Source organism: Amphiura filiformis, chromosome 7, assembly GCF_039555335.1.
Source record: "Amphiura filiformis chromosome 7, Afil_fr2py, whole genome shotgun sequence".
Classification (NCBI taxonomy): domain Eukaryota; kingdom Metazoa; phylum Echinodermata; class Ophiuroidea; order Amphilepidida; family Amphiuridae; genus Amphiura; species Amphiura filiformis.
Window position 1 is genome coordinate 34,673,212 of NC_092634.1, and position 23,904 is coordinate 34,697,115.

Here is a 23,904-nt window from a genome sequence, read left to right on the forward strand (position 1 = left end):
AGGAAAAAAATAGTGGCAAGGAACCCCTTTTCCACCCAAATTCACCCTGATCATGGGCCAAAATAGTGCAAAAAATACAAAACGTTTGCGCGCTGTATGCGCACATTGTCACAATAAAGGCATTTTCATCCCCATCATGGGCAAAAAAATAGTGTACAAATGAGGGGGGTCAAAATAGTTTTGAACCTAATATAAGGGGGTCAAAAAGTTTTAGGTCCATTAAGAGGGGGGGTCAAAAAAGTTTTGGGTTTGCGAAGAGGGGGGGTTAAAAAATTTTCGACATGAAAAAAAAAAATTTCCAGCCCCCCCCCCCCCCACCAAAGTATTTATGAACACTCCCTAACATGATCAAAGGATCGAATATGAATTATTCATAACCGATCGATAACTTGTCTCATTTCCTAGCTAGCAAACCAGCGGGATTTTTCATTCGGTTTGCGTGCTTCATAGAACAACCGTGAATTTAGCGTCACCCACATGCTAATACGTATTGGGCTTTCTACTGCATGTGTACGATTATGTACGTATAATGTCGGGATTGTCTTATCCTATACGACACCTTGGATTTTGATTCAATTTGAGTTCAGTAAGTACAGACACTTTCATTTAAATTTTTGTTGTTTGTATTTAAAGGAATATTTCGTGATCCTAGTATCCTCTTTTTATGACACAAAAAAGCTTATTCCCAAAATATCAGTTGATTCCGATTTTGCGTTTGCCAGTTATGCTTGATTTAATATTTGTATTGCACTGCTTCATATGCTACTGTGTCGAATTTGGTTCTGGTACGCAAGAACGTAATTAGAATTTGGATATTTTTGCTAAACGAATTAATCCGAAAGATATTTTTTGTACATAAAGATTATATAGCCAGAGGTTTGTATAAAAAATCGTAACTTTTTTTGTGAAAAGTGGGGGGGTGATCAGGCTGTGGATCACGAAAATGCCCCTAAGTTTTAAGCGCGGTAAAAATGATATAGAAACCGGAAACGATAACAAAATCGTAAAATATTCAAATAAAAATATGTGTGTATCCCTCCTAAGAGATTTGCTCGATATGTAGGGGCTATGATTATGCTAACAGATTGTAACTGAAACAACACCAGATGTGTAACTAAGCAGCAAGATGTGCATTAACAAAATGTGACCATGAATGAGCCGTAAATGTCCTAAATTGTATTCTGAGTTACAGTGCAGTGTAAAATGTGCATGAAGGTCGTATTTATAGGTACCTCAATTTGGTACGACATGTATCTTATTTTGATAGCGCCAGTCAAACACCTTTTATACCAATCAATAATCCTATTGTTGAAGAGGATAATAAGCTTATTTTTAAATAACTCTATCTTTCTTTGCTTTGTCCAAGTCGTGGGTTACAAAGCATTGTATTCTGTCTAGGTTTTGTCATCGTTGACTTGGGGATGATTTGAAATGTGCGCCAATTATGACTGTTTGATATTTATTACCAGCAATGTGGAAAAAGACGCATGTAGAACCGAAAAAGGTTACCATTTTGTTAAGCAAAGTTCAACAAATCATAACCCCCATAACCCCGCTTCTGGATATCGTTTGAAGTCAAATGATATAAATACGATATACATGTATTTTCTAAACACGAAATAAAACAAAATTGACCGGGCTGAATTTACGGCTCATTCGTGGTGTACGGTCTCAATTATATACCAGCATCCAAGTTTTGCTGTTATGTCTGATAGTCTTTCAGATTATGAGTATCTGCTTGGCAATAATCTGTATGAGATGACTTTTAAGCTTTGTCTCAGAGCTGAAAGTTAAAAATAAAGACACCCAACCACTTTCTGTTACTAACTATTTTGAACATCAAGTTTCCCCGATGTTCAATAACCAAGTGCCATTTCAATGGCAGGTTTAAAATGCTTCCAGATATATCAGCCATTTTACTCTTATATAGACAATTACTGTATAAATGGGTTTTGGAAATGTTAAAGAAAAATATTAAATTTGATTACATTTCGTATCTGCTCTTACCTTTTGTTTGCTAAAAGAAACGGATTTTGTCGGAGTAAAGCAGCTTTTTTATGACATTTTACATAGTTTTTGATATTTTCGGTATGTCAGCTTCAATTCAGTTAGTCAAAGTGAGTAAATGGTATTTTTTATGGTCATTTCAAGTTGGTCTAGTTATCTTCCTTGTAGATTTTTATATACAGATCTCTCCATTTCCGCGGCAATGAATCCTAATTTCGTTTTTACTTTGCCTATACAACAGAGGAAAAAAGATATTGAAACGAAATTTGCTCACAATCTAGATATAACACTAGGTTATAATCATGAAAAATATGAAAAGGCTACTGAAGTAGCTGAGATATGAGGGCTGAGGTAGAACTTTTTTCATGACCCTCGTATATGTTTAATTAATTGACCTTTAGGTCGGTATCACATGTTTATTTGCACAATTAATAGTTCAGACAAATTTTGGGAAAGTGTTTTGTAATTTATGAACACAAATGTCGATCGCGTATGCATTCGAGCGGCCAAAGTCGAGTAGATGCTTTTTGCAATCTTACACGTGTAAGATGCCATCTTACACGTTTACACGGTTACACGTATAATCTTACGCGTTTTTTGGTCCACTTGGCCATTCATATTCATGCATGGTACGTGTATTCCTTTTCAATCTTTGATGTAGTAAAACCTCCTCCGTGGACAGAGTGAAAAACTATATCTTCAAATGTTGTAAGCTGATTGAAATATTTTTCGGTTTATTAACCGACTGCCATCCTGTCCGTCACCGGATCATATATTATATCACAATGTTACACCCAAATTGTTATTAGTGTCCGTAAATTGTGTTGATTAGAGTACATAATTGAATAATTAACATGCATGCAAAAAAAATTTCATGTGCATGCCTTGTCATACATTTTACCCTGAACTTTTACCCTCAAATTTTTTGTTCCTCCTGCCCTCTATATTTCCAACAGCCCCCTCCCCCCACACACACACACACACCCAGAGTATTTATGAACACTGCCTTAACAAGACTAGTATGATTCACTCAGAACTCTATTCAATAGCTTCTATTGTTATGTATAGTCGCGTTAAAGGTCGATCGATTCATGTTGAAATCAGCACAATTAGAGATACACCTTTTTGCTATGAAATTAATTATCTCGGTCAAATATAAAGAAATCATTTTTTTTCTTCAGTAATGTCAGTTAAAAACATAGTCCTTGGATATACATTTTTTAAAATCCTGGTGTTAAAATTAGGCATGAAATTGTGTCTTTTAGTGTACGATTTTTGATTTTTATATGCCTTGAGAGTAAATTTTTTCTACGTTGACAAACTCTTAGACACGTCATCTCTTGGATTTTGGGAGATAGCAGCTATTGGGCCCAATGCAAATATATATATATATATATATTTAAAAATCAGCATATGTATGTTGCCATGGTAACAAGCATACATAAATTCTCTGATAAACGCATATAAAGGTGGTAGATTTTTTGCCCAAGCGGACTTTGCAGTTGAGTAGCCCTAGCAATTGCTTTACAATTACCCAATTTTAATGAGTCAGTGTTGCCAGATTGATACCATGTTGCCACGTTGACATTTCACATTTTCAGAAGTTGAAAAAACCAAAAAACAAGAATTTTCATGGTCAATTTTAAGTTTTTATACCCGCCCTCGAGGTAGATTATTTTTCTTCATTCTTAGTCAATATAACGATGACATTATGCCCTTTTAGATAAAAGAAAAACTGTTGGCATATAGAATTTGGACATCACGTGACTTGCAAATAATGCGATCCGATTCAGTAGAAAAAACATACTAAATACGTCTCCCTGATCCAGGGAATTAATTGGAAGGTCACAGTTGAGGGCGCTTTTTTAAATGGCCGCCAAAATGCAATGAAAAGCATATACATGCGTTTAAAATGATCACTTATGAGGTATAATTGAACAGATTTTGAATTAGTATTGTTGGCAGTAAGTATAAACGAGTCACAGTATTATTAGGAAGGTACCGGATGATCACAGCTGAGGGCTTTTCAAAATGGCCACCAAAAGTTTATGAAAAGCACATATGCAGTTACAGAGTCATTCCATGCCAACTCAACATGAAAGTTAACCCATACTCGTATGCATACATACTGCAGTTACTGTCCGTTTTCCTATACACAATACACAGTGCTCTCACCATTGACGCGTGACCTTTACAAATGATGTATGTTGGAAGAATGGACACTTGCCTAGTTAACATCACTGTGTGAAAAATAACCAGCCAATATTTTATTTATTCTCCAAAACTTCTACCAAATATATTTCTCTAACATGACCTAAAATTACAGCTAGGTTAGATGTTCAGAAATGGTCGCACTTTTGTAAAATATGAGTGAGGGCAAGGCATAGCTAGCCAACTCCCCGTGTTAATTGAATGGAGATTTGACCGAAAATATTGGTATCGGACCGCTCACTTCTGAAGGATGCCACAAAAACCGGTAAAAGCTACATTTAAACTATTCTAAATAGGTTCTAGAAAATATAGTATGTCCTAAATTTTAGCTAATTTAGATGTTTGGAGAGGGTCGCACTTTTGTGTTTTAGGAAGGATATGTAAACGACAGATAACACCAAAAATATGAAGAAATTATTTCCAAACCGTGTTAAGTCAACAATCATTATGTTGCTCATTTTGAAGAATGCTGGTTAACAAAAAGCAGGTCTTTGTCTCATTTTGTGAACAAAGATACACATACCATTGTTTCCTTTCGTTTCCTTTATAATCGGTTACCCAACTGAAGCTATAATACCAGCTTTATTGCGATGTCGCACATTGAAAACAGACACTTGTGCACAACCAGAGAAGATCTGATTTAATCAGTTGAGCTGCTTCAATGAGTGTTATCTTGGTTTAATAGCTTTCAATGGGGTTTAAGTCCTGCAAAGGTCGAGATGAATTCTACGGTAGACATGACTGCATCATGATTGGTAGATACTATTGAAAAATGAAAAACCTGAAAATTTGAGGTCGTAACTCCCTTTCCTTTCCGCGCTACAGCCCCGGCTATAGCTATGTGTCATTTAGGGGGGCACGCGAGAATAACACGTCGTGAGGTATACTTTGATTTTCAAGGTGGCGTAATTTCAAAAGTAAAAATCCCACACCCATAGCCTAAAATCAAAGCTGGGCCTACTTCGGTGGGGGGTCGTATCATCAAAACCCAAAATATTTTTAAATCCCAAATGTTGTCATCTTTAGCCTGCACCCTGTACTACTCACACACAAAAGAATGAGCCAATCCCAAATTGTTCAACTAAGTTACAGGTCTTGATGAACCAAATTAATTTTAGCCCTAAATATATCCCCCCTGAAAGTCCACATCAGACACCTTGAACCAATTCCGTTTGATATATGTTTGAGATATATGCCATACAATGTAGCCAGAGAAGTTTCAATCTGGTTTCTTGATTCCTTCTCGTTGAATCAACAGCATCCTTATTCTTATTGCTCTCTATTGTGAAAAGGCCATTGACCTCGTTTATTTAACTGAACGATTAGAATGATCTGGAATGATACTAGTGATTCATAGTGAAGGAATTGAGAAACAAAAAATGTTTATTTCAAGGCTTAGTTATATAGATGAGGTGACCTCAATGTTTATCAACAAAGGCAAGGGACTGGTATATTTTTATGCTTGAATGAACCCCATGCAACCACTACACTGTTTAATAGTCTTAAAACTCCGCCACATCACAATTTATTATATTTTAAATAAATTGTGATGTGGCGGGAGTTTTAAAACACGACCCTGAACAAAATATGATGCGCGCGCATACTGTCAGAAAAAAAACAATGGAAATTGTGATGATGCGTGCGCATACTGTCAGGCATTGACGTCAGAAGTCACATCATCTATAGCGTATAGCTCAAACATATCTCCAAGAGAAGTTGTTTCGAGGTGTCTGTTGTGGACTAGGGGGGGGGGGTCAATTTAGGACCAATGTTTTTTGTTCAATTTTATGACCACTCAAACAAAAGAGGACTTTCTTCTGGTGAGGCATTTATTATTTACTACACAATCCTACTGTTTTGTGAACTGAGCAGTTTGTTTGCAATCCATGCAGAGGTACATCGTGCGAGACTGCATACATGGTTTTGTGTACAAATTTAGAGCTGAAAAGAAAGAGGTAACATACTTTTAATTCAGTTGACTAAGCGGGCGTCAAACATAATCATGTATACATTTTCGCGTGATATTGACAATAAATTAAAGGTAACCTACTTTTAATTCAGTTGACTGTGTGAGGTCAAACATTTATTCCTTCTTTGCGTAATAATAGTAATATAAAGATATCCAAATGGGAAAAACATAATTTTTTGATAAACAGAATGTTTGACTGTTGCCATTTTAAAGTTACACTATGTGAATTAAATTGCTTATTAGTATATATTTCGATTGACTTTCACTGGAATTGGCCATAAATTAGACCCAATGAAGGGCGTTTGTTATCGGAGTGTTGCCCACAGTACATGTGAAATAATCAGTGTTATTCTGTTAATCATAATGGGTTTTTTGAAAGCGCCCTCAACTATGGCCTCTTGGTACCCTCATATTAATACTTTGACGTATTCATACTTTACTGCCAGCAATACTCATCTAGAATTTGGTAAATTATACATCATAATAGACCATTTTAACTGCATATTATGTGCTTTTCATACATTTTTGGCGTCCATTTTGAAAAGCGTCCTTCTGGTACCACAGCGGCATTCGTCATCGAGCCAAAGTGTTTTTAAAATGCGTAAAAACAACTTAACTGCACAACATGTAGAACAATTCGTGATACCCAATTGGGTACAGTTGGTGTTGTTTAGGAGGTGGAGAATTTTATATACGTCAAAATATCTTTTGAATTTAGTCAAATGAACGCTCAAAAAATGATGAAAAATCTATGTAAATTTTACACAGAATCCCGATAAAGATTACTGTATCGTTTTTATGGTAATCTAATCTTCCATTTTCTAAAATCATCTTGGGGGTTCTATACGAAAATCTTGAATAAACTGTGGGAAACCCAACGTCTATACCCCGGGGACTATAGGCCTGCAAGAAAATGTCAGGCTCCCTATACATTGCACGGACCGATATACCATGCCCGATGCAGTCAAGATCGATATAATGCATTGTCCGCAGAGTACACGTATTGTTGTATTTCACCCGAGAAGTGTTGGAGTTGCCTATAGACGAATCCAACGAGCCAAGTCATGGTCAGGATTTGGTCGGCCATCTTTGGTTTCCCGATAGCACCAACCTGGGGTTTTGAGCGCCCGATTGTGTAAATAAAAGCCCTGGAGAAGATGCAAAGACGAGGAGGGTTAATAGAATAATATATACAATAGAGGTAATCCTGTCGCATCTATTCATACATAGTCCTTTTGTTCATCCATTTGTACATCTATGAATAGATGCGACGGGATTACCTGCGGAATTATCTCTATTGTATTATTCTATTAACCCTCCTCGACCTTATCTAGGTGTAAGGCGGCTTTTATTTGCACAACTGTTGGAACTGTATTGTGTTGTAAACTTAAATCATTCCTTTGTCTACCTGTGTTTTCGCGGAAGGTGTAAAACGGGTGATGGAATGCAGTTTAAAATTTCCGCCAAGGCCGAATCATTTCACATTTTGGATGCATTGCAGCCGACGGGGACCCAACTAAAGGCTGCTAGTCAGGTGTAGGAATGCGTGTATTTGGATTCGTCTATAGCCTATAGACGAATCCAACGAGCCAAGTCATGGTCAGGATTTGGTCGGCTAGCACCAACCTGGTGTTTTGAGCGCCCGATTGTGCAAATAAAAGCCGCCTAACACCTAGAGAAGATGCAAAGGCGAGGAGGGTTAATAATAGAATAATATATACAATAGAGGTAATTCTGTCGCATCTATTCATACATAGTCCTTTTGTTCATCCATTTGTACATCTATGAATAGATGCGACGGGATTACCTGCGGAATTATCTCTATTGTATTATTCTTTTAACCCTCCTCGATCTTCTCTAGGTGTAAGGCGGCTTTTATTTGTACAACTGTTGGAATTGTAAATAATTGTAGCCGCCGGGGACCCAACTAAAGGCTGCTAGTCAGGTGTAGGAATGCGTGTATTTGGATTCGTCTATATGTTTAAAATTCAATTTGGCTACCAACAACTCATGTGGTCCAATGGATTAGCGCGCTGGACTTGGAATGGTTTTTAACACAGCAAAATAGGTCAAGTACCATTGAGGCCTATTGACCTTGACCTATTTTGCGGTGTTACCTAGGTAACGAAACATCAAAGATGGTGCAATCTTAGCCTTATAAGATTTGACTAATCAAAACGAACATTTTGACACCTCTTTTGGCAAAATCGGAACACTTTGATGTTTTTGACCCACATAGAGCCAAAAACGTGACCTTTGACCTTTTTGGTAATAACTCAAGCTATGTCAAAGCTATATTTTCTGAATCCTTGTGACTAGAGGAATACATTGGAATGGTTTTTAACACAATTTGAGCAACTTTGAAATTTGAACCTGTGTAAAGTTCGATGACCTTTTCCCGCCAAAAGCTACTCCCGTTCAATTGTTATCAGGCATTTTCGTGTAGCCCATGATGTCAACTACCTATGTTAAAAATGCAGCTTTGCCCCCCCCCCCCAATTGGTACCGCCCAACCCCCCGAGCTCACACACACGTGATCTTTGTTTAAGGATGATAACCATTGGTCAATGACCATGCTATGGACTTCAATACATTTGTGATAGAACCAGTGAATGGGATAGAAGTTAAGTGAACGTAAAGTAAAAAGATATTAGAACATAACCATCTCCTTATTGTACAGCAAGTAGACTACTCCGTAGTCCACTTGTCCATTGTGCATACTCTGGTTGTTGCATTTAAGCTTAAAACTCTGATTTAATTAATTTGTGCACAATTGATAGATTTTCACAACTGATCTTTTCAGTCACCGTACCCCCTCTGTTTGTTAACCCGGACTTTCGCGATTAATAAACTGGTAGATTCTAAAATCAGAATCGTTCAGTATTGAAGTGCCAATATAATTATGACATTATGATATGTTGCATTCAATAATATAAGCCTACGTATACTTTACTTTTACTGTCACTAATATAATTATATAAACTTTTTCATAACAATTTTATACTAGTATTTTGATGTAATAAATATCAGTATAATTTCGAGTTCAACTGAATCCTTTCATCATGATTAATGACATGTTTTATTTATCAAAAATCGACTATGGCATAGTCTATACAGCAAGGAACACTCTCTGGTTTGGCCATACAACCGGGCACTCAAAAAGTCAACAGGCCTTTCACACATTATACTCAAGGACGGTTCGACTGTCCCTGATATACTAGCAGTTGAAGCCAACATGAAAAGAGATCATTCTAGAATACCATTCTGGAAAAGCACACACTCCTAGAAAATACTAAAAGAGCGAAAGAAGATTATTTGTGGTGAAGTCCTTTATCATCAAGCTTCATGGTCCTTGGCCCTAAACTGATTGATGTTACAATAATGCTCCATAAAATTGGAAACAGAACTGATAAAAGCTAAAATTTATTTGTTTATTCTACCTCAAGAATAAGGAGTTTTAGAATAGCTTATTGATAATTATTGACAATGTTACTTTTTTAATACATGAAATAGAATGTTCTACGTGAACAAAGAAACATTAAACATTTGAATATAAATTTAGAAGATAAGATCATTATATCCTTTCTACTTTCTAATCTTGTTATTCTTCTGTGGTGCAGGGTCGCTTCCGAAGAGAATGGCTGATAAATTAAATTATCAAGCTGTCCTCAATGGGGCGCTACTAATATTACCGGAGAACCTGTCAATTGGTGATGTCATGATCACGCTTCTCGCTAAGTGCGCAATAGACCAGAATGACAAAGAAAGGATTGAGAAACAATACTCGAATCGTGACCAGGTTGCAACATTATTACAGCTGCTAAAGAAAAAACAATTCTACTCGTATGATGTGTTCATGAAAGTTTTGGAAAAACAACGACCAGATTTGCACAAGGAAGTTAAGGCACTAGAGACTGGTAAGTTACGTAATCTGTTGGCAAAACAAAATGTAAATTCGCCCACATTGTTATAGCTCCGGGTTGCACTCGCATATATTGGCACGCGTCAAGTGCCTGTCAATAGAGCCCCCTTTTTCTGCAAATGACCCCCTATTTCATCAGCTCACACCCAATGACCCTCTTTTTTTGGAATTTACACCAAATCTGCACATTTTTGCTTGCTTGTATGTAGTGCTATTGTATGTAGCGCTACGCTCTTAATGTAGCAGCGCTTTATAAATACTCAATATGTATGTATGTATGTTGCTTCGCGGTTATCTTGAACGAATTTAACATATTTGTATCCATTTTAGCTTCAAAATTGCAAATTTCCGCCAAGTTCTGCATAATTATGTTTGCCCAGACACCCCATGACACCCACTTTTTAGTAGCGTTTCCACACTGAATGACCCATTTTTTTTAGCCCACATTGAACGTACTCCGGTAGGCACAGGTACGTTACTTTCAAGTGCCCCACCCCTCGAATGTAGCTTTATAATGTAAAGATTGTTCCTAAATAATAAAATAATAATACATTTTGGGTTTATATAGCAGAACAATACATCCACCAATAATATGTGCAGCTCCTCGAATTCCATTGGGTGAAGGAAGTTTTGATAAACAAACAACTATATCACCGATTTCATACTGTAAACCCCGTCGAACAGTCGTTCTCGTCCTCATTTAAATAAAATTATGTCCTCCGTACGTGTCAGTACATGTCATTAGATTTATAAAGTTTACTTCGAGGTCTATAAATGTCCGTCAAAAAGGTCGATTTTGAATAAATTGCCATAAGATTTGTATTATAGCGCAAATTTCATAACATCTAAATTATTTGATATCAAAGGGACATTCCTCGTATTCAGATTGCAATTTAGTGTGTGTGATGTTCTCTCTTGCTTTTGTTTTGTTTTTTCATTGTTATTTCCTTAAATGTAACATAGGATATGTCATTGATGGACATGGCAGCTGGTTGGTTGGACTCGGCATTTTTGTTGTCTACCAACCTGCTGCTATGTCAAATAAATGCCATATACCTGTATCAAGGGGGTTACAGAGCTACAGGCCTCTGGGCATCAACTGTAATTCTTCACTCATCGTTGTATTATGCATTTCCATAGTTTATTATATATGTATTATTTTTTTATATCTTTATAATGTATTATTCCTATGTATTATTCTTGTATCATGTAATGAGTGAAAAGATAATAATAAATCTATCTATATCTATCTATCTATCTATCTTGTCCCACAAAAATGCTGTGCGAAGGGGGGGTGAGCTTGTAGAATAGGCATATTAACAATGATTAATCAGATGTGAGAAGAGCAGGTAGGGAAACTAATTGATTATATTTCTACATGTTCATACTACATACTCTGAAAATTTTAGAAAATTCGCATGGATCAGTTTTTTTTAAATCACATTTTTGTTCCTAAAATGGGGGTTATAGCGCCCTCAACGGGCACTCTCTCCATAGGGCTATATGTAAAAACCAGTTATAGACAAATGGCCCTAAAATAACACTGAGTCGTTCAGTTTTCCTCAAATTTTGCATATGATGTAGATTTAACATCTGGAATATAATGCAAGTGGTGTCGTTGCTGCTCTTCTAAATTCATTTATAAAATGTCCGCCCCAGACCAGATTATGTATTGAATTAATTTTAGTCCAGATTGACACATTCAAATTGGTCATATTTTGGAGAAAATAATATAGGGTACGTTTTTCTTTCCTTTTTTTTTTTTTTGGGGGGGGTAATTAATACTTGGCTAATTTTTCTTCCCCTCAAAAACATAGCAATGCAATCACCCCAATGCCCCATCAATGGTCGAATTCCATAGTACCTAGTAGTAGTAGCTATACATCCATCATCCATCATCCATCCATCTTTGCTAGGTGTTCAAAAGATCACAGCATGGGGTGTCTGTTAAACTAAGACATACCTTGCACAGTGTCATCGCCCCGATATCTCCATGGTAGAAATCACCATGGTAGGTTGAATCCACAGCCTCGAAAGGTCATTTTATTCCGACCTTATGAGACGCATATAATTAGCCAAGTGACCTGACTAAGGCTACTGACAATAGCCGGGGTAATTGATTTCTCGCTGTGTGAGTAAGCTTGTATACGACATTGCGGTCAATGGTCATACATACTGCCTCCACTCTGAGACGAATATACCTATGCGCGCTGTAGTCCATACAGGACCAACGCAATGTAAAATTAGCGATTTTGGTCAGATTTTGAGTTCAAGATTCACGGCCGTTTCTCAAAGCGCAAACTAGCGACTATCATATCTGTTCAACACGTATTTTCAAGTGTATGAGACCAGATCTGGTTTCTTGAGACGAAATCATTTACGGGAGATATTCATCATTTTCTAACCCGGTATCCAAAGATTTTCGTCTGATATCAAAATCGTGCATAGCAATTCACGTGTATCGATCCCGTGTATTCATTTTAGTGTCTCTGCTGCACCAAATAATTATTAGCCAGGCGATGTCGGTGTGCCTTGTTACAGTTTAATGCTGCTACAAAGCACTTCATCAGACTGACAACCTTGCTTCTTCTCTTTCCTAAAGTTGCTGCCAAGGTTGCTGCCGTTTCTGACTTCTGGCGCCGCCAACGGCAGCAACTTCAGGAAAGAAGATGAAGCAAGGTTGTCAGTCTGATGAAGACCTAAGACCAGGGAAAACTGAGACCTGGAAAACCAAGAATGGAAAACTAAGACCTGGACAGCTAAAACCTAGAAAACAAATCTACAATTATATGCGAGGGCGGACAATAAATTCCCGCAACCATTATCTTCACTCAGGCATGTCTTTGATGACATTCACTTGCGATAAATACAAGTTTGTACATTTGTCAAATGGGTATTAGCGATGTTAAATACTTGATTACGTAATAACATTAACATAAATAGCATAACACAATTAACACAATTGCATATGGACACGCTCTGATTTATGGTGAAAAGTATAATAACGAACCATATTGAGGTAGGCTATTGTCATATAATTCCACATATCGAAAATTAAAGTATGTAATCTGGCGCGGTTTTGCAATTTTGATGAATAAAAGCAAGACTCGAAGGTACATGTAATCAATACCAATACGCACCTTTGGGGTTTCTCAACCGGATGTCGATTTGTACCTAAATTCCTTCCCACAAAGTAATGGGTATATTGCATATTACAATAGATACACTTCAGAGGTTAATCCATCTCCATTGTTATGCAATACGCATATGGTATTGTGGGAAGGAACTTCGGTACAAATCGACATCCGGTAGAGAAACCCTAAACAGTGCTAAAGGGGAATTGGAATAAATTTCCTTATACTTTTTTGAACAAAATGGGCTCTATTAAAATGACTCTAGTAACGAAGCGAGTCAATTTTTCAAAGCGATGTTTTCCTGAAAGACAAACAAACAAGCAAGAAAACAAACAAAAAGAAATATATTGGTGACCATTGCTACCGAGCTACTGGACCGCGAAGACTATAAGCTTTGTTCATCCCATTTTCAGAATTGCACCACTTGTGATTTTACCTAGAAGCTGGTGGCTTTAGAAAGACATTAAAAATCTGAATAAAAACCATAATCTTTCTCAATCTTGGTAGATGCTTATATTCAAGCCTACATTCAAGCCTGGCACAAGTTTGTCACAAAATCCGCCCATTTTTTTTGGTTTTTAATATTGATTTATAGGTGTGTCACAGTATTCGCAATATAAAAGCATTGCAGGTCGGGACGAGAGCCCTCAAGAGATATTATTTGGTGATGTGAAATCTAAAGGTGCGTATTCACCCCGATATGGGATTCGCAGTTACTGAATATCATAGTGCAGTTTTGTCCACGGCAAATTCACCGTGACCTTTTCAGCCATAAACCCGCTTAGTGAAGATTAAACCGAAATATGCAGTACTTAACCATTATAGCAATCGATTGTCCAATGCATATTTCTTACCACGTGATAATATTAATCCAATGAGCGATCGAATTGTCCGCTACGGTCGACTAATCCAATCGATAATGACGCTATTGACATGACTGAGTTTTGGGGATTGTTCACTGGTTTGCTATCATTTCCCAGCAAAACACAAAACGTTTTCGACATCATTCGCAAAAGGTTATAAAAAGTTGTCAGAAAACATCATTTAAAAATGTTTGGTTATATAAAGGGTATAAAACGTTTTCATAACATTAAAAAACATTTTTTGATAATCTACTGCTCAGCAATCACAAAATGTTTTACAGAAAACGTTTAAATGTCTGGTTATATAAAGGGTATAAAACGTTTTCATAACATTAAAAAACATTTTTTGATAATCTACTGCTCAGCTATCACAAAATGTTTTACAGAAAACGTTTAAATGCCGGGTTGTATAAAGGGTATAAAACGTTTTAATAACATTCTATAAACATTTTTGAAAACTTGATACAAAACATTCTAAACAGAATGTTATTTTGGGGTTCAATTTCCGAAAAATGTTTGCCCAAAATATTTGCAATAACGTTTTATACACGTTTCCATGACCTTTATATAACCCGACATTTAAATGTTATTAAAACGTTTTGAAAAAGACATTTTAAGAACATTTCTGTGTTTGCTGGGTGCAAATATTTTAACATAATGTTATTTGAATGTTGACAAAATATTTGGCAAAAATAGTTTACAATAAAATTTTGAAAATATTTTAAAAATATTGTTGTAGTGTGTTTTCCTACAAAACGTTTTAAAACGTTTTCATGGCCATTATATAACCCGACATTTTAATGTTATTAAAACGTTTTTCCCTAAACCAAAAGCCAAAATTTAACTTATTCAAAACGTTTTTAAAACGTTTTTGTGTTTGCTGTGTTTACTCATCAAGGCGCTCCACCGTTATTATAAGGACTATGCTAATAATTTAATAATTTAAATTTAAATTTGACATGTAGAAAAGAAACCATACTTGATTGACAGAAAGTACTAAATTTGTACCTATTACGGTTTGGTGGCACTTCTCTTCCAAACGCGACCAAGTCAGGGCGGCCCGGTGAAGCAAAATGTGCATTGGATTAACACGAGAGTTTGGATAAGATGGTAGATTTCCTTTCTCATACAAATGCATGCTCCCCCGTTATTAAAGCTTGTACCGGATTAAAGATTCAGAAATTTTAAAAAGAATAAGTAATTGAAACATAGAGCAAGTACTAAAATCAGAGCTTTTATACTTTTTGATATATGACGCTAACTAGTTCATCTCATATACCCACAGCACAGCGCTACTAGTACGTGTCAATTACTACGGTGAGTGCCCCTGTGTTGTGTGCATACATGTAGTTAACAATAACTGCCTGATGGCTAGCTCTTAGTATCAGACATTGTTATCCGTCTCTTTCAGTAATCCAGTAGAGGCACGTACGCGGGAATGGGTGCGTGCGAACTCTCCGAAAAGTCCACTTTTCATGGTAACAATGTCTAACTTGGATGCAAAATTAACAAAAGTCACCTTTTCATGTTAAATTGTTCATTTTTAGGGGGACGCGACGAAGTCCACTTTTTCCATGGATATAAATTACATTTTGATCAATAATTCACCCCAGCTTTGCCCTTCCACAACACATTCTTAGTGACCGCACTGCCCAGAAAGAAAAAAAGGAGAAATTCAGGGCACAACGGTTTTCACATGGAAGCGGTTCTCGGTTCTAGGTGCTATGAAGTAGACTAAAGCAGTATGCAGAATTTTTATTAGACGTACAATATTGTATGTAACTAGTCCTTCAAGAATGACCCGCGGCTATGGGGGGGGGGGGGCTCGGCGAAGCCGAGCATGTTCGAACAACGAGGCCGAAGGCCGAGTAGCGAGGCCGAGTAGTAGTAGTATACACATGTAGTTCTAAACTTCTCAAGCCGAGAGTCATTCTTGAAGGACTATATGTAACATATGTACGTTATTTAATCTATTGCCATTCTATTTCCAGTAATGTTTAAGTTCTAACGAATGTTTGATGACGTAAAATCGATAATATATTTCTACCAGATATTATGCGTAACATATTATCGATTTTACGTCATCAAACATTCGTTAGAACTTTTAAACATTACTGGAAATAGAATGGCAATAGATTAAATAATGTAGATATGTTACATACAATATTGTACGTCTAATACTCGGAGTCTGCATACTGCTTAAGAATAAGACGTAAATTTTAATTGACGTATGGACACGGCGCTCAACTATACGACTATACGATGATATATGGATAACCGGTCCAAGTTTTTGGATCGACGTCCATAAAACCTGTTAAACACTAAAGAATAAAGATGCCGCATAGATGCGCGCGAAACAGCTGCCTCGGCGCTTTGACGTCACTGGGACACTGCCAGCCACATAAGTGAGCTTCTAAATCAATACTCAAAGTATATATTTACCAAAAAGTTGGCATAAAAGTTACAAATGAAATCACAAAACTGTCGCTAAACCTCTCCATTACTCAGTATGAAGCTTTCTGGAAGCTTTCTGTGGAATGCAATTTTTAAATATGGGTATAAAGGGTATTTGAAATGAATAGCAGAATCTATTTCATTCAATGCCACACATGTAAACGTAACATGTTACTTTTGTTTGTTTGTTTATTTACTTATTTATTTGAGATTTCCTGACAAATAATGTTAAATGGAATAATCGTTTTAATTACAAATATATTCTAATCACTTTGATATGTTTTATTTTCCTGATTTCCAGACGTGGCGAAAGAAATTAAGAAGACTGAAGATATTGGAAAGTTCCAGAATATGAAACTGACCGAAGGTACTGCCATGTTCCATGTTTTTATATGTATTTTCCGTAATTCCAACGCAATGCCGCCTCCACCACTTATTTCATTAACAATAATTTTAGAGAATTTTGTCAGATTGGTCAGATTGGTTTAAATAATTTATTCAAAGACAACTGTCAAAGAGCATGGGGTGCCCAAAAAAAAGAGGGAGAGCAGGGAGAGAGGCGGAGAAGGGGAAAGAGAGGGGAGAGGAGAAACGGAGAGGGTGAGAGGTTGAGATATGTCTCTCGTATCATTTGAGAGAGTGACTAAAAACTACAATAAACCATATTTAATTCGTCATGAATAGACCCGATTGGGCCTAGACCTACCAGGATGTTGGTCAGGAGCGTTGAGGTGATGTGGTCCACGATGCACAGTGTCATCGCCCCGATATCTTCATGGCAGAAATCGCCATGGTAGGTTGAATCCACAGCCTGTTTAATAGTTTTGAGGCGCATAATGGGCCGAGGGACATCCGACTAAGGCTATTGACAATAGCCTGGTAACTGATCTCTGTAGATGTCAGTTAGCATGGTATACGCCATGAGGTCATCTGCTTTTAGACTGCCTCCACGTGTGCCCTACGCTGCGCTATAGTTCGGCACATATAAAATCAGAATTTTTGTCAGTTTTTGAGCTCAATACGTGCGGTTCTTTCTCAATACGCAACTTAACGACTATCATATCCTTTCAACACATATATTCAAGTGCAAGAATCGAAATATGGATTCTTTAGAATAAAAAAAATTACGGGAGCTTTTCATCATTTTCTACCCCGGTATCCAAAGATTTATTGTATGAATATCAAATCGTGCATAGCACATTTACGTGTATCGATCCCGGGTATTCATTTTAGTGTCTCTGCTGTACAATGTAATTATTAACCAGGCGATGTCGGTGTGCGATGTGTGCATCCGTTTTCTTTATTGTATAAAAAATAACTAATGGTTTTGTAAGATTGTGTGCGCCCCTTGCCCCTCCGCACCGCACCCTGCATCATCTACATACATGTACATCAGTGAACATCAAAAGAGAAGCTAGGTTGATCTCGGTGTCAAAAATTACTGGTTCCCATCTGATAAACCGATTTTGTTTTCCTAATTTCATTATCCAATTGAAATTGTACAATCTTAACTTGTAGATTGACCCCAGCCAAAGGGGTGTTGACCTTTGACTTGTTTCTGCCAATAACGTCGCAACTAAACTTCACAGATGGAGCAAATTATTCTATGGTTCACCTCAAGTTCGGTTGTGACATCGGTGCATTATCTCGGTTGTGCTACAAGTGTGCCGATAAACCGCCATTGTAGGTGTGCCTTAGTATGAGACAGTCTTGGAATTATCCGACCGATGTCCGTATTAAACAGCTTTAAACAGATGAGAACGGTTATGGGTTCACATGCATGTACTCTCTACGCGATTAACATTATGTGCGCGAGATGCGCACCTATAATGCTCACCTATACGTCACTACTAAACTTAAGCCGAACCAATGTATATACATTTTGGATTTCTTTATAGCCAGACGTATAATACTTTTCAACAGGATTGGGACATGTTTCAATTTTGACCCACTGTTTAACCTTAGGCACCAGAAACAAATTGGTTCGATCTTTAGATCGACCGTCGATTCTGCTTCGATGCTTGTTATTAATGAATTATCAACTAATTAACCTGAATTAACGCTAAATTTATATTGGTCAATATCACTACAGGCACAAATTACTATTTAATCACAATTAAAAATAGTAAATTAATTGATTTCATGAATAATAAGGATCGATCAAGCATCGATGGTCCATCGAAAGATCGAACTAATTTGTTCCTATCGCCTTAATTGACTCCTACCTAAAATTGTCAGAACTTTGAACATGTTGAAGAGGGCAGCCAAGCCAAATTGTTCAGCATCCTTCAGGCAAGTGAATACATAACGATGAATAGAAACGGGCACTAGAAGTATATTATATAGAACAACTTATGATTATTTATTAATTAGTGCAGAATGGCTATCAATCAAATCACTATACAATATTAGACAAGAATTAAACTTAATGCAAATATTTCGTTTTGCTATGGTTACTTATCTAGGCCTGGAGATCTTGATTGGCTGTCTTTCTGATGAGATTACTTTTATAGGTCTCAGTTCTTGATTCAAGATCCGGTAATGTCCAAGATCCTGTCTACCGAAGGGAAACCCTTGGTCTACCACGGTCCTGAGGACTATGTTTTCACTATCCTAGCTGCTATGCTAGTGGTTTCTAAATGGTCTTCTATGTTAACCGTGAGCTCCTCTCTCGGAGATCTCTTGAGTAAGCTATATGCTCCACTTAAATTCAGATAACACATCATGTTAGTCCAGTCGGCAAAACCATCAATTTTCTTAGGTCTCAGCTCTTGATCCAAGATCCGGCAATGTCCAAGATCCTGTCTACCCAAGGGAAACCCCTGGTCTACCACAGTCTCAGTCCAATTCCTGAAGACTATGTTTTCACTATCCTAGCTGTTATGCTAGTGTTTTCCAAATGGTATTCTATGTTGATCGTAAACTCCTCTCGGAGATCTCTTGAGCAAGCATATCTGCTCCACTTGAAAGTTAGATAACACACTATGTTAGTGCATCAACATATCACAGTTCGTTGATGGAGATATTTCTGTCTGTCGGTCCTTTGAGTCGAACCGCGAACGGAAGTTTGATGACTTCGCACATTATGTAACTTATGTACCACCACTGGCTAACATGAGTTGCACAGAGTTTCCTCTTAAACCGCTGCCCAATCATTTACTCTCCAGACCTTATATCTAATTTTTTACCATTGTAGAATAATGTTAACTATTAATGGCACATTTCAGCATTTCTAAAAATAGCTCATTACCTCAACACAAACCAATCCCTGTCATTAGTGTGTATAGATGGATTCTGTAATAGCGCCACCACTGATCATTCTAGTAGTTTCCATTATGTATGATTGTTTACCAGTATTTTTCCATTGACTTTCCAGAACATTCCATGTACAAACCAATAGAGATAAATATTAAAACAAGTGAAAGTGACAAAATCTAATGACAAAATACATAACTTTTAATAAATATTGTGGATTATTTTGGGGCACAAAAAACCTAGTGGGGACTTTTTGTTTCTTAGGCGCATATGCCCGGTGGATATGTCGCGGCTGAGAGAAGACCTTTCGTTATAACGCGCCATATTTGTTTTGTTTATCTTTATTTACGATTTCAGAACAAGAGGACGAAGTACGAATTGTGGTTCTTGGGCATACTGGAGACGGGAAAAGTTCTTCTTGCAGCAGCATCGCTATGGAAAGAGGAGCGTTCATTAGTAGTGTTAGTGCATCCTCAGAAACTGAATTCTGCACACACCTAAATCGTAATATTTTGGGTGTCAACCTTGTAATAGTGGACACCCCTGGGTTATTTGATACAGAACATGATATTGAGGTAACAACAAAAGAAATTGCTAAGTGTATGTTGGTTGCTGCGCCCGGGCCCCATGCATTTATTTATGTTGTCCAGATAGGCTCTAAATTTACAAAAGAATTGCAGGACACCTTGCGTAGGTTGAGAGAGCTATTCGGTTCAGGTTGTACTGATTACATGTTGGTAGTATTTTGTGGCATGGATAACTTAAAGTATGATCAGACTAATATAAATACCCTTCAGGAATTTATATATAGGGCCCCAGCAGTTGTGAGTCGCCTTGTCAGTGACTGTGGGGGTAGAGTTGTAGGGTTTAACAACAGGTGCGAAACGGATTCCGACGAAAATAAAAAACAAGTGAAGGAGCTTTTGGACGAAGTGAATAAGATCAGAAAAATGCGTGCAGATCAAGGTCCGTGTTACACCAGTGGTATGCTCAGAGAAGCAGAACGTATCATGAAGGAAAGGGACGAGGCAATTAGGAAGGAACATGAAAGAAAGAGAGCAGCGGAAATGAAAATGATTGAAACTCGTCATAAAAATGAGTTCGACAAGAAACTTCGACAGATCCAAGCAGAAATGCAAAAAAATCTTCAGAAGAGAGAAGCCAAGTTTCAGATTGAACTAGAAAAGACCAAGCAGGAGACTTTACGGCAAGTTGAGATGAAGAGAAAACAAGAAGTAGATCGTATGCATGCAGATATGAAAGAAAATCAACGCCAGAGAGACGAAGCATTTCAAAAGCAACTGGACAATGCTAAAGGTGAGACCGGACGATTAAAGACCTTGGAAGAAGAAAGACGCGCAGAAAACAAAAGGGTAGAGATGGAGATGATACAGCGTCTCGAACTACAAAAGAAAGCATTTGAAATTGAAAAGCAAAGAGCTCAGCAAGATTATCAGTACAGATTAGAAGAAAAGCGGAAGGTAGAGTTAAATCAACTAAAAGCTGAAGAAGATCGAAAGCGCATTGAATTAGCTAACCAGATGAGAAGAGATCAACAGGAATCAGAACGACGCCTACAACAACAACATGAAGCTAACATGAATGGAATTCGCGACCAAAATAGAGCACAGAAAGAGCTACTAGATGATGTTGCCCAATATTCAGGATTTACTGGCGCCATCAAAAGGTTTTGGCATTGGATGTGGGGTAAATGAAATAATTCTAGGCAGGAATTACATGATCTTTTTGTTTGTAAGAAACGATTTCCAGCTTTACCCCCTTATATACTCCAGGTTAAGGCCGACACCCAATAGTCTTGGTATTGATAGTCAAGTTTAGTTGGCAGGTCATTTCTGATGTACTGATATATTTATGGTAGATTATTTGGTAAATGTCGCTTGTTAGTTTACGTTTTTAGTGAAAATATTTGGCTTATATTTTTGGGTAGATGTAGGATTTTTGCTGCTCTCATCAATTCTGCGATAAAGAAAGAAATTTAGTGTATTTGTGACCGGGGATTTTTGATATTTTATATTTTTACCCTCCTTTGACCAAAGGGTATACTCAACCAATTTATCCCATGAATTGCATTGGCGGAATGTATAATTTTTCCTCCAATCGATCGAAATATCATAACGAAATTATCGGCATCAGAAAAACAACAACCACCAAAAATTAACAACAAAATTAAATTAAATTTAAGCGGTAAATTGAAGTATGGAGATGTACAGTAAAACCTATTTTTGTTTGTAATTTATTTATCACCGTACTTAGGTAGACAGGCACTAAACGGTATACATACACTCTTAGAACCACATAGCCAATCAGAAAAGCCGTTAGAAAAATACGCTTAGTGCATTAATATTGTATAATTGCACGGGCTCGCACTCCGCGTACTACGCGCAGTGCTTTCGCGCGCGTTCGCATCGCGTAAGATTGATTCATTTTTCTTGCGGGTTGATGCATTTATATTTGCTCGTATTTTCAACATTTTTAGTGACGATTTTGTTATAAAAATAGCAAAAATCACGGCATTTTTTTCTCGTGTATGAAATAGGTTAATAAATGCGTATCACTTATTGCTCGAGAAATTGTACAAAATAATGCACTTGTACTGAGATGTTGATGCGTCTAGACGCATCAACATCTCAGTACGCGTGCATTATTGTGTACAATTTCACTCACAACAAGTGGTACTCGTGTATTAACCTATAATATTAAAAGTCATATTTTAAAATAGAAGAACAGAGATCCAAAAGAGATTTCTGACCTCTTGAAGGGGGAGGGGCAAAAATGTGTTAAACTTCTCGATGAGAACATAAATTTTTCTGAAAAACAAACATGCAGTGCCCCGGGGAAGTACCGCTGCTGCTATACATTTGACACAAGTGATTCAACTGAAACAAATGGCCAAATAAGTGTAAGAGTAATTGCAAATTATTGACTGCGAGTGGTAAACTTTGTAATTTGTAGGAGATGCAGGTGTATTTGGATAATCGGCAACAGAGTAATGGCGTATTATACTGATGTAAGTGTAGGTCTATTACATGTACATGGATAATCGTCAATAGAGTGTAGACTGGTGTATTAAATTGGATAATCGTAAATAGAGTATAGACTGATGTGAGTGTATTACCAGAGAGTAGTTATTCTTGAGAGGGCACTCACCTCATTTGCATGGCAAAATTACCCGTCTCCTCTGCAGCCAATTTGGTTTCGCTCCATCGAAATCAAGCTGGTCACGGAGGAGACTACTTTCCTTTGTGTTTGTTCATTTGTGTATGGAGAGCCCTTCTTGGAGTCCGTTTGGACTCAGGCTACGCTCTCAGCTAGAGTCCGACGCTGCATTGTACTAGAAACACCTTCTCTGTGAACTCGCTAGAGCAAGGAAAATAAAAACTGGTTTCATTACTATCTGTTTTTGAGCTTTTTTGCAGGTCTGCGACCATGGTGTTACCACAACTGTCTTTGCGTCATTAACATGTGCTGGAGTCTAGCACAGGTCAACCAAAGTCCCGGATTTTAATAAGACAATAATGATTGACACACACACCAGGAAGTTTCTCATCCAAAAGAATGAGAAAATTTAAATTCTCACCATTTTGGCCGTTTCTCATCAAAATGTCCGTTTCTCATCAAAACTTCCTTTAGTGTATTAAGTTAGCTTAGGCCTATTGATCCTAAATTTGCTGGTAGGGTAAAACTCGTTTTAGGGGTGTTTAAAAAGTTGGCCACACATGCGTATAGGCCTACATTATCATACTTGAGTGCCCCTCCCGGTGAAATTTGAGACTCATTTGGTCACCGTCCTAAGCGTCCTTGCCCACACGAGTCGCCCAGGAGTAGGCCCTACCCGGCATTATTAATTATTAGTGGTTAGCCTCCTAAATACAGTCGCGTATCGTGTTGTCAATTATCGTTACTTGTGTCCATGGATATGACCCCATGTATAAGTAGGCCCCTAGTCTTCATAGAATTCACACAGTCTATGCCATGTCATTTACGGATACAAAGAGGATAATAATGTTGAGGGCGCCCACAAAATCTTACACCGTCTTACACAATGTTCCAAGGCAAAGTTCAGTTTAA

General features: G+C 37.3%; 1 protein-coding gene across 1 annotated transcript; it reads left to right on the forward strand.

Moving 5' to 3' along the window:
• The first annotated feature begins 508 nt into the window (after nucleotides 1-508).
• Nucleotides 509-22,443, forward strand: LOC140157062 (uncharacterized). Its single transcript, XM_072180127.1, has 5 exons — nucleotides 509-586; nucleotides 9,808-10,104; nucleotides 13,839-13,925; nucleotides 16,862-16,927; nucleotides 20,173-22,443. The coding sequence occupies exons 2-5, from the start codon at nucleotides 9,825-9,827 to the stop codon at nucleotides 21,528-21,530; spliced, it is 1,791 nt and encodes a 596-aa protein (XP_072036228.1). The 5' UTR covers nucleotides 509-586; nucleotides 9,808-9,824; the 3' UTR covers nucleotides 21,531-22,443.
• Nucleotides 22,444-23,904: the final 1,461 nt, after the last annotated feature.

Coding starts and splice junctions, on each gene's coding strand:
- LOC140157062 (XM_072180127.1), top strand. CDS start 9,825: ATGGCTGATAAATTAAATTATCAAGCTGTCCTCAATGGGGCGCTACTA. Junction 10,105..13,838: donor AGTTAAGGCACTAGAGACTG/GTAAGTTACGTA, acceptor ATTGATTTATAG/GTGTGTCACAGTATTCGCAA. Junction 16,928..20,172: donor GAATATGAAACTGACCGAAG/GTACTGCCATGT, acceptor TTACGATTTCAG/AACAAGAGGACGAAGTACGA.